Source organism: Ascaphus truei, chromosome 7 (assembly GCF_040206685.1).
Source record: "Ascaphus truei isolate aAscTru1 chromosome 7, aAscTru1.hap1, whole genome shotgun sequence".
Taxonomy (NCBI): Eukaryota; Metazoa; Chordata; class Amphibia; order Anura; family Ascaphidae; genus Ascaphus; species Ascaphus truei.
In genome coordinates, this window is record NC_134489.1 from 40747451 (window position 1) to 40759409 (window position 11959).

The following is an 11959-nucleotide window of genomic DNA, read 5'->3' on the forward strand; positions in this document are numbered from 1 at the left end:
TTTGTCGAACACTGTATGTATATGTATGTATATATATATATATATATATATAATTTTTTTTTTTTTTTTAAATCATATTCTTCTCTTTTTGGTAACGCCTTGATTACAGGTGTTTTCCAGATATCGGTATTAGATTTCTGGGACCGCTGAAGCATCGGGGGAGAGAGGAGCCGTATCCCTGGACTAATGGAAGCCGTGTGAGGAAGTGACCTGTCTCTCTCTGAGACTTTAGTCCCAGCTGGTAACATTTACAAAGAACGCTGGAGAAACGAGAAGCACAGACACGTCTCTGCTGTAACTGCTCTCCGTCCTGCTGAGCGGAGACGAGGGGTCGGGCAGAGAAAGAGAGACGTAGTTTCCTGTGTGGCTTTGGACACACGTCCTCTGCTGTTGAATTGTGAGTGCGCGCAATAGAGTATTGAGGGCAGGAGGAAGCTGACCGCACACAGACCTCTCGGGGTCCTTCAGTTTAACTCTTGTCTAGTTTTCCAGTCTGACGATGCGGCTGCTGACTGGTGCAGTGGTCCTCGCAGGTGTTCAAGGAGCAGGTAAGACCACTCCATCAGAGCACTTTCCAAATGGTTCTTGCGTTTTCCACTTTCTTTATACATTTGAGTTTATTTTGGGGGCAGGGGAATAGTAAAGATGTAGGCTCTCCAATATATTTTAATAATACAATAATAATAATAATTGTTCTTGTATGTTCTATGTTCTTGTAGTTTTATTTAGCGCTTTACAGAGACATTTTGCAGGCACAGGTCCCTGCCCCGCAGAGCTTACAATCTATGTTTTTGCTGCCTGAGGCACAGGGAGATAAAGTGACTTGCCCAAGGTCACGAGGAGCCGACACCAGGAATTGAACCAGGTTCTCCGGCTGCACACTCAGTGCCAGTCAGTGTCTTTACTCACTGAGCCATTCTCCCATTAAAAACCATTAGGGCAGAACTCCATGCTCTTCAGTAAAAATGAGTATGAAACTCTGCCTTTAGTATATCGTATCGCAGTTCACCATCCATCTAAGGAACTGATACATAGCCACGAGATGTCACGCTTTCCAGATGGCTTGAAACATCGGACTTGGTAGCAGATGGGAACCACTTTATTTTCCTTCTACGTTATATTAAAGATGATGTTCTATACTCGTCGTACTACCGCTGTGGCAGTGTTTTCATCGTATATTGATACAAAGTCCCTCTCGGCCAATCAAGGTTTCAGCCTTAGTTATATATTGATGGTTTCCTGTAATAATAATTGGTACAGATTGGCACTTAAAGTCTATTGAAAAAGCTTTCCATGTGGTTAGGCGCTCGGAGGGCAGCTCTCGCCTTCACCGGGGTCGGTACCGCAGATGGAGGATAGTCTAAAATAAATAAATGGTGAATTCCAAAATTATAGCAAACGCTCCATTCCTGTGCGGCTTCATTTATTCCCACGTCTCCAGCAGGGACATGTTCCAGGGAATCGGGAAACGACATCTCCGGGCGTGGAAGGGGTAGCAGACTACATATCAGGGACGTGTAACTCCAGTCCTCATGGCTACCAACAGATCAAGGTTTTCAGAATATGCCTGCTTCAGCACAGGTGGCTCAATCCGTGGCAAAGACTGAGCCACGGATTGAGCCACCTGTGCTGAAGCAGGGATATTTATTTCTTAGTAGAGAGGTTGATAGAGCGATGCTCAAATACTGTGTGTGTGCACAGACATCATTGTATTTAGGAACATAAGTCCAGAGAAGGAACACTGTATATTGTCCTTAGGCTCATATATAAAGCTTCATCCTATGCGGGGAGGCAAAAATAAAGACCTAGCGGTCAGTCTGCATGACTACTGCATATATGGTCAATATTGCACATCCCACCAAATTCGTATAAGCACCCCATGGATATAACAGGTAATAAAATGAGGGCTAATGCCCATTACCTGCCCTGGGGGTGAGCTGGAATCCAGGACGCCAAAGCCAAGTGAAGGTTCCTCTGCGTGCACTCCTGATGTCGTAGAACAGTAGAAATGGAAGGAAGCAAAGGATGCACTGCAACTGGATAGTTGTATAAATATAGGGCAAACTCCAAAATAAAATCGAGGATTATTTATTTATATAAACTCACACATGGGTGTAAATAATTGCTGGGTGTAAACAGCAACCGCACCAACGCGTTTTGTCCCGCAGGACTTTATCAAGGTGACGAAACGCGTTGGTGCGGTTGCTGTATACACCCATGTGTGAGTTTATATAAATAAATAACGCTCGATTTTATTTTGGCGTTTGCCCTATATTTTTTCATACAACTATCCAGTTGCAGTGCATCCTTTGCTTCCTTCCATTTCTAATATTTATTTATTAGTCTAGAGTATTTCTGATGGTGATGTTTGAATGCTCGTACACAGGAATGCGAGAGGTGGTTAATTCTTTGACTTGTTGAGAATTTGGAGTGTGTGTATACACGTTATTGTGCATAGTATTTGCCGCATTCAGTAGACCCCCACGTATATTGCGCGGTATTCTAGAAGTGCGCACCGTTACCTCGTTACGTGCACCTCAGCGATGGGTTTCAATAGTTTTTACTCTTTTTTGGGGAACAGATGGTTTTTCATTCTGAGTGTGGATGAAATTTGATGCAATGCAGTTTTTCTTTTTGCTTTTTAAACAAAAAAAAAAGATTGGCCTTTGTAACGGCGTAAGCAGATGAAAAATAAATATAGAATCAGGCTGGGACAAAAATGTGTTTGATACAGGGCAGAGCTGAAGGGATCCAACGCTGAGCAAAGGAGCCTGGGTATACGATGTGCAAAAACTTCACGGAGCAACCTGTAAACTGGATTATTTGTATAACCCTAGCAGCCCCTGTATCCCCGGGCATGAGACTCTGTGCTTACTGTACGTTACTTGTTGTGATCTTTGCAAATCCAAATTTCGCGCATTGTTTACAGAGCGTCTTGTCTCTTGCTTTTATAGAGAGATCCGCTTCCTTTTCAGTTATTTGGCAGCTTATAAAATCATTGCGATGGGGAAATAATTGCTTCATTTCCTAATTAAATAATTCACTGTCGGGGGGGCAGCAGTTGTAGGGGTTTCCTCAGGATTAACTATTTAATACCTCCCTTTTTAAAATGGTATTTTCTCGAAAAATAATTACAAATAAAAAGTAGTAATAATTTTTTATGAGTGCTTTCATTTTCTGTCCTTTTTTTCTTTTTCCTGCAAACCTTTCTGTGATGTAGAGTTTAGGAGCGGGGCTCGCTCTGTGTGCGCTATACAAGACATTGAGATAGATGGTACCTTTTTTAAATATTACGAGGGAGCGTTCTGGTTAGCAGGGGACATTTTTACCATCTACTGCGCTGGGTGCAACATAAAACCCAGAATCCATACAGAAAACCTGGTCCTATAAGGAATTCTGGTGCAGCGCAATCCTTTTGAAGGTGACAAACCTCTGTAAACACCATTTTTAAAATGTTAATATTGTATCAGAGCACTAATTTATATTATATCCATATTAACCCCACATCGCAGAGAAGCAAAAGGGTTCAAATATTCCCTTTTTTTTTTTTTTTAAATTAATTTTTTTAAAGGATTTAGTCGGGGAATAAGTGGTGCTGATATTTTTCCACCGTTTACATAGTAGACGAGGATGGGGGTAAAGGACGTACAGTATGTCAATCGTGTGGATCACCCAACTGGGACAACCTACCAGAAACTCTCGGACGCCTCCAGTTTAAGTCATTTCAAGGCTTCACCTGTCTCTCATTTTAATCTTGTCTGTAACTGTTACATACGCCCATAACCCTAACGCTAACTCCATGTAACGTCTGTAAATACAGTATAGCGTATTACCTCTGTTCATGTAACATAACCTTGTATTGTCACTAACGCTGTGCCCAGGACTTACTTGGAAATGAGGTAACGCTCAATGTATTTCCTCTTTAAAACATTTTAGAAATAAAAATTTAAAAAAATGCTAAATTAGCGGAGTATTTCCAATGATCCAGATGAAGGACGTGTTACTGCTGAACAAAATAATCTAAACAAACTGCGACGAAAAAGCCTCATCGCCAAGTTGTTCCAATTTGTCTCCGTTGCTATAACTTAATATGGTAAAGCATATAGAACACAGTTCCAGTATATAGTGCTGCAATGAATAAGGCAACTGATCACATTCACAATTCAAATAATCTTGATAGAAGAAAATTCATCATACAGGAATCTGCAATATCAGTGAGTCCTGGTATACACAGGTAAGCGCTCAAAAATGAGAAGCATATCCTCATAAGCATAAGATAAAGTCCTGGTAAGTGCGGTAGATGGGAGGTATAAGAAAATCCCACTAAGTCACCTCCGATTGGGACTGCGTCACAACGCTACCATATACCCTGTGTATACTGTAAGTCCCAGCATCAACCAAAGTAAGATGTAACTCACATGCAGTGACCTGAGGTTCCTCCGTTGGCGTGCGTCCCATGGAATCAGTAGATATGTAGTCCCAGAGTGATAAAAAAAATTTTTTTTTAAATATATATATCTATATCCAGCACTTCAAAGCTGTCAGGTTAGGTCTCCAGTATTTCCATACGTAACGGTGTGTGTTTTAACTGATCGTAGTTTATATTCAATATATAGAGATATAGATATATATATATTAAAAAAATGAAAGTGTGTCTATATATATATATATATATAGATGTGTGTGTATATATGTATGTATATATGTGTATATATATATATATATATATATACACAATTATTATTTTTTTATTTGTTTCAAGAGTTTTATTTGGTCATTTTCATGGGGTACAGGGAGAATATAATCATACATTAAATTGCAACATAACATTTTTTTAATTAAAGCATGTTGAGAGGGGTAGGACAAGTTATGGGGGGCGACAAATAATATTTTAAGGAAAAGAAAAACCTGGGGGAAATGTGACCAGTTCTGGACCCGTTGGTCCAGCTGTGGCTTGGCTAAAATGTATGTAAGAAACCGATGGGCAGGACTTTCATTGCTGCCGCTCGCCCTACAACGGGGTGTTCAATGTGCAGCGTGATACTTCTGCTGCTGGAAGACCTTGCAACCTTTGCATTGAGGGGGTGAAGACACAAGCTTCTATGTAACAAAAATGTGTGTTCTGATCCAAAGCAGCTGGCCTCCAGGAACCGGAGATCTGCTACATCTTGGACTGTGTCCTCTTCCTCTACGGCATCATCCTCACGGCACTCTACTGCCACCTCAAGGTGAGGGCAATGTCCCGTGCGAACGTGGGCAGCTCGTGCCCCGTGCGAGATCAGCCAGCCGTGGTAGATTATTGTAATGTGGTTACCCGGTGGTGTAATACACGGCGTTACGCTTTATACACAGCGTTACGCCTTATACACAGCGTTACTAATGCACATAGCACAGTATAATGTAGCACACACCAGGTGTTCCCCGCACTCCAAAAACAACAACAACAAGAGAGCTAATAAAGCATAGAGATAATATGATGTATTCACAGAGAAGGACATGCTACAGCCACATGCAAATACAAAACAGGTGGTACATGAAATGCAGGTGTAGAACCCGAGGCAGGAGGGGGGTGATATCACTGATAAGGTGGGGGTGGGGAAGAAGCAGTCCCTGGCGGGGAGGGATATCTGTGCTGGAAGATGTGGGGGGCAGGAAATGTGGGGGGTGTAATGGGCACTGTGCGTAACCTTATGTAATAGGCACCTGACACACCACAGCTAAACAATGTACCTGAAAACCAAAGAACACTATAGTCTGAACTTCTGAAATATATATATCTAATCTGTCCCAGAAAGTGGTGTTAATAGGCTGTCAAGACGCTCCAAGATATAGTCCTTGTTACTCAGTATACCACAGTGTTAATAGCTTAACCTCAAAATTACTCCATCTGTATTTGCAAAGAAAACCGGTGGTTCAAGAGTTCGTGCAAATACAGATTGAATAATTTTGAGGTGAAGCTATTAACACTGTGGTATACTGTGTCGATATATATATATATTAGTACAATACTTCAATGCTGATATTCTCATGAATAAGGGTTATTTAGTTAAACCTTTGGCCAAAGCGTTATAAGCTGCGTCAAGGCATAACCACATTTGCAGGTCATTCCTAACACTACCTGGTTAAAATTCCCATTTACCTCTGTTGGAGGGAGAATGGACAGACCCGCTGTGTTCAAACACAGGAACATGAAAAAGACCTGCTAAGTTAGGAAGTGAGGAGGGGCGAGCTTAAACCCTGGGAAGTATTGTACTAATATATTTTTTGGCACATTGGATGTAGCATTGGGCATTTTTGTCTTTTGTTGTATACATTTGGGGGGGGGGGGTGTTTGTATTTGCTGGTATTGTGTGTTTGTATTTGCTGGTATTGTGTGTTTGTTGGTGTTTTTATTTGGTAGTAATTCAAACGTCATTGCAGCGGCAGTTATTTTGCCGAGTAGAATTGCGAAGCGGTGTACGGCTTAACGCTCTAGCATGAAAGGTGTATAATGTTGGACTGCCAAATGTTTAATGGAGGTGACACACACCCAATGGCCCTCACTCCCAGATTGTCCTGTGCGCCTCCCGCTGATCTCTGATCTTTCCTCTTTCAGATAAAGACTAGTAAGACCAAGAAGGAGACCCAGGCATCTCTCTACGAGGTACTGTGTGGCGTGTGTGGATCTGTCTTCCAAGTGTCCCATCATTCATTGGGTTGTTTCTTTAGTTGCCATTGGGTGAGGTCTCCGAGCAAAACATCTTCAGCATGTACATGGGAGAATACTCAGCCAATGCACAGCAAGGTTTGCAAACGCTGAGCTTCTTTAGTGCCATGTTTTCAGTAGATCCTTTAAGTTATATGGCCCCAGAGGGAAGTGACTGGGTAGCTAACCAATGCTGCCTGGCCTGATAATTGTCTGACCCCCCCACCTTTTAAGGCTGTCAGCTGTTAATTCTCAGTTGCCGATCTCCCTATCTACCCTGTCACTTTCCCTACAGCAACTCAACTGCCCCGAGAAGCAGATCTACAGTGAAATTGGAAAGGAGAAGATGGAGATGACGGTAAGGATCCAGTCTTCAGTGGCGGTGAACACTACAACCCCCCTTCTTTGCCGGGTGGGCCTACCACGCAATGCTTGGAAGGCTTCTCTGGCAGTGAAGGTGTTAAATGGCCATACACATGGGCATGTTCTTGTAATGGGTGGAACTTCCTTCTGAGAATCCTGGCAAGGGCATCATCATCAGGGTGGGGGGGGGGGTGGAGAAGGGCTTCATGTTTGAGTCGAAACCGTAGGACCTCGTACTTCTCATTTTCTGTGATAGAAAGTGAAAGTGTTTTTTTTTGGGGTTTTTTTTAAATTTACCATTCGCTTTGGCAGTCCATTAACAGAATGGGTCGGTTGGTGATTTTTATTTTTTTCCCCCCGTATCTGAATGTAACGAGGTAGAGGGGCTCACGGCCTAGCTTAGGCGGTCGCTGGCTTTGTAGGGTTAATGTTGTATCTCTGAAAGGTCCTTCGTTTAGCGTCGCGTATTCGGAATATGGTGTGTGGGAGGAGGGTGTCCTGCGGCCTTTATTGTACGTGGCAAGAGGACCGTTTTGTTACTTAAATCCAGGCACTAAAGCAAAAGATAACGGCTGTATCGCGCTCCTGGGGCGGCTTTTTGATGGAAGCCCCGCGTGAAAACGAGGAGAGATGCACATTTCACTTATAACACTCGGAGGAGGCTGTATTTCATGTCCTGTTTGGTGGCTATTTTTAGTGGAAGACGCATAGGAAAGTGTAAATTATATGGAAATGTATGCATAAACCACGTGTTGTCGTGTCATGTACGAGCTGTGTGTCCAGATACAAAGCTGTAAAGTCAGCTGACCCGTGCTTGTGACAATCCCTCTCTCCCCTCTCTCCCCTCTCTCCCCTCTCTCCCCTCTCTCCCCTCTCTCTCTCCCTCTCTCCCCTCTCTCTCCCTTCTTTTTTTTTTTTTTTTTAAGTCTTGTTGAAGCCGGAAAATTATTTTTCTTTAAAAAAGTGCCACATGGTGATGTATTTTGTGGGAATGGGCTATTTGGTCTGAAACATTGCCTGCGCCTCTTCTCCCTTCCCCCCCACCCCCCACCCCCCCCACCCCCCTACCAATAATAATTTAAATATTCAGATGCTTAATTAATCTTCCTGGCAATTGCTCTAGTCCTTTTTTTTTTCACCTTATTACAAGCTCATTATAATAATGATTTTTATCTCTCGGTGTTGGATGGCGATTACCTTCTTTATATTGACCTCCAGTACTTCTATATATTTTCTGTGTGCAGACCGCAGTATGATTCCATGACATTACAAATGGGCGATGCCATTGGGACCAATGACTGTTTGGAGATGTGTTCCTCATTTTAGAGTTTTTAACTTGTATGGTAACACCGTTTTCTGTAGGGTTACAGGCCTCGGATAACATTTTTTCTGGACATAGGATGGACATAAAGCAACAATTACTTTCAGTTTTTGCTGACTATATACCTGATTGTTGTTGGTATCTAATAAGATTTGAACTCATTCAAGAGAGAAAATAAGTGGTTTGTTATTAAAGGTTATTTATTTAAGAGTGCTCATATTCTTACATTTATTACATAGAGCAGGGAGGATTTTCAACTCCGTCCTCAAGACCTCCGCCTTCCCCCCCCCCCCCCCCCCCCAACATGTCAGGTTTTCAGGATATACCTGCTTCAGCACAGGTGGCTCAGCCATTGACTGGCCAACTCCAGTCCTCAAGAGCCTCCAACAAGGTCAGGGTTTACGGATATCCGTGCTTCAGCACAGATGACTCAACCAGTGTCTGTCTTCGACTGAGCCACCCTTTTGCTGAAGCAGGGATATCTGAAAACCTGACCTGTTGGAGGGTCTTGAGTACTGGAGTTGGGCGCCCGTGACAGAGTATTTTTGAGCGTGCTGACGTCCTTACATTTATTTGGGGGAGATTCTCATGAGCGGGGGACCCCTTCCGCACCCCTGTTTACTATACTCCACTGGGAGGTGGTGGTGTTGTCTGATGCCCATTTGTATTGTAAGAGTTTCCCACCATTTGGGATGGCAAACCCACTGTTATCCGCGTGGTGCTGTGAGCGCCTGCCTCTCACCCCCCATCGTCTCGATGTACTGACATATATGGTCAGAGCGTCTTCAGATCGAAAGAAGAAGCGGAGCGAGTTATTTTGGTGTCCGGAGCTGACCACTTCCTCCTCCTGCAGTCGGTGTACGCGCTCTGTGTCTTACTCATATCTTCCCGGGGGGGGAGATCACCTTCGTAATGTAAATAATGGCAGTGCCGTGTTACCCTTCCTCTTTGCAGCATGTGTATATGGTAGAATGAACACTGGTCAAACTGCCATTAAAAATGAGCAGTACTGAGCTTCATTACAAGGAGTAATAACGACCGAATGACAGGCACCCACTTGTCTCTATCTTCTATTCAAAGAGGATTGGAAGATTCAAGTGGCCCCCCCCTCCCTCCTCTCTCCAATCCCCCCTCCTCCTCTCTCCCCCTCCACACTCTCTCCTCCCCTCTCCTTCCTCCTCTCTCCCCCCTCCTCCCTCTCCCATGCCTCTCTCCTCTCCCCCTTCCTTTCTCCTCTCCCCCTTCCTTTCTCCTCTACCCCTCCCCTCCTCCTTTCCTCTTCCTCCTCTCCTCCCCCTCCCCCACCCTCCTCCTTCCTCTTCCTCCTCTCTCCCCCACCCTCCTCCTTTCCTCTTCCTCCCCTCTCTCTTCCCCCCCCACCCTCCTCCTTTCCTCTCTCCCCTCTCTCTTCCCTCCCCCCCACCCTCCTCCTTTCCTCTTCCTCCCCTCTCTCTTCCCCCCCCCACCCTCCTCCTTTCCTCTTCCTCCCCTCTCTCTTCCCCCCCCCACCCTCTTCCTTTCCTCTTCCTCCCCTCTCTTCCCCCCCCCCCCACCCTCCTCCTTTCCTCTTCCTCCCCTCTCTCTTCTCCCACCCCCCCACCCTCCTCCTTTCCTCTTCCTCCCCCCACCCTCCTCCTTTCCTCTCCTCCCCTCTCTCTTCTCCTATCTTCCCCCCCACCCTCCTCCTTTCCTCTTCCTCCCCTCTCTCTTCTCCTACCCCCCCCCCCACCCTCCCCTTCCTCTTCCTCCCCTCTCTCTTCTCCACCCCCCTCCTTCCTCTTCCTCCCCCTCTCTTCCTCTCCCACCCCCCTCCTTTCTTCCTCCCCCCTCTCCTCTTCCCCCCCCCCCACCCTCCTCCTTTCCTCTTCCTCCCCTCTCTCTTCTCCACCCTCTCTCCTTTCCCTCCCTCCTCCCCTCCTCTTCCTTCCCTCCTCCTCCAACCCCCAACCCTCCTCCTTTCCTCTTCCACCCACTATCACCCCCTCCCACCCTCCTCCTTACCTCATCTCCCCTCTCTTCCTCCCATCCCCCCCACCCTCCTCCTTTCCTCTTCCTCCCCTCACTTCACCCATCCCCCCCCACCCTCCTCCTTTCCTCTTCCTCCCCTCACTTCTCCCCCCCCCCCCCACCCTCCTCCTTTCCTCTTCCTCCCCTCTCTCTTCTCCCACCCCCCCCCCACCCTCCCAATCCACATCCCCACCTCCCACAATCACCCACCCCCACCCACCCTTCCCTCCTTTCCCTCACCCCTCTCTCTTCTCCCACCCCCCCCCACCCTCCTTTCCTCTTCCTCCCCTCCACCACACCACCCTCCTTTCCTCTTCCTCCCCTCCACCCAACCTCCTTTCCTCTTCCTCCCCTCTCTCTTCCCCCCCCACCCTCCTCCTTTCCTCTTCCTCCCCTCTCTCTTCCCCCCCCCCCACCCTCTTCCTTTCCTCTTCCTCCCCTCTCTCCCCCCCCCCCACCCTCCTCCATTTCCTCTTCCTCCCCCTCTCTCTTCTCCCACCCCCCCACTCCTCCTCCTTTCCTCTTCCTCCCCCCACCCTCCTCCTTTCCTCTTCCTCCCCTCTCTCTTCTCCTATCTTCCCCCCCACCCTCCTCCTTTCCTCTTCCTCCCCTCTCTCCTTCTCCTACCCCCCCCCCCCCACCCTCCTCCTTTCCTCTTCCTCCCCTCTCTCTTCTCCCACCCCCCCTCCTTTCCTCTTCCTCCCCTCCTCTCTCCCCCCCCCCCCACCCTCCTCCTTTCCTCTTCATCCCCTCTCTCTTCTCCCATCCTCCTCCTTTCCCTCTTCCTCCCTCGCTCCTTTCCTCTTCTTCCCCCCCCCACCTCCTCCTTTCTCTTCCTCCCCTCTCTTCTCCCACCCACCCCCACCCTCCTCCTTTCCTCTTCCTCCCCTCTATCTCCCCCTCCCACCCTCCTCCTTTCCTCTTCCTCCCCTCTCTTCTCCCACCCCCCCCCCACCCTCCTCCTTTCCTCTTCCTCCCCTCTCTTCTCCCCCCCCCCCACCCTCCTCCTTTCCTCTTCCTCCCCTCTCTCTTCTCCCACCCCCCCCCCACCCTCCTCCTTTCCTCTTCCTCCCCTCTCTCTTCTCCCCACTCTCCCCCCACCCCCTCCTTTCCTCTTCCTCCCCTCTCTCTTCTCCCACCCCCCCACCCTCCTCCTTTCTTCTTCCTCTCCCACCCCCCCCACCCTCCTCCTTTCTTCTTCCTCCCACCCCCCCACCCTCCTCCTTTCTTCTTCCTCCCACCCCCCACCCTCCTCCTTTCTTCTTCCTCCCACCCCCCACCCTCCTCCTCTTCTTCCTCCCACCCCCCCACCCTCCTCCTTTCTTCTTCCTCCCACCCCCCCACCCTCCTCCTTTCTTCTTCCTCCCACCCCCCCACCCTCCTCCTTTCTTCTTCCTCCCACCCCCCCCACCCTCCTCCTTTCTTTCTTCCTCCCACCCCCCCACCCTCCTCCTTTCTTCTTCCTCCCCTCTCTCTTCTCCCACCCCCTCCCACCAACCCCCCCACCCTCCTCCTTTCCTCTTCCTCCCCTCTCTCTTCTCCCACCCACCCCCCCACCCTCCTTTCCCTCTTCCTTCCCCACC

The 11959-nt window shown here is 47.4% G+C and overlaps 1 protein-coding gene across 2 annotated transcripts in view; it reads left to right on the plus strand.

Moving 5' to 3' along the window:
- Positions 1-240: 240 nt before the first annotated feature.
- Positions 241-11959, plus strand: part of FCER1G (Fc epsilon receptor Ig) — an 18656-nt gene continuing 6937 nt past the window's right edge. Inside the window, exons 1-4 of one of the 2 annotated variants that reach the window (XM_075607917.1) lie at positions 241-548; positions 5137-5228; positions 6596-6643; positions 6981-7043. In XM_075607917.1, the coding sequence (XP_075464032.1) occupies positions 500-548; positions 5137-5228; positions 6596-6643; positions 6981-7043 (252 nt within the window). In that variant the 5' untranslated portion in view covers positions 241-499. Of the gene's footprint in view, positions 549-5133; positions 5229-6595; positions 6644-6980; positions 7044-11959 lie in introns of both variants that reach the window. The other variant, XM_075607916.1, reaches the window with a different exon arrangement.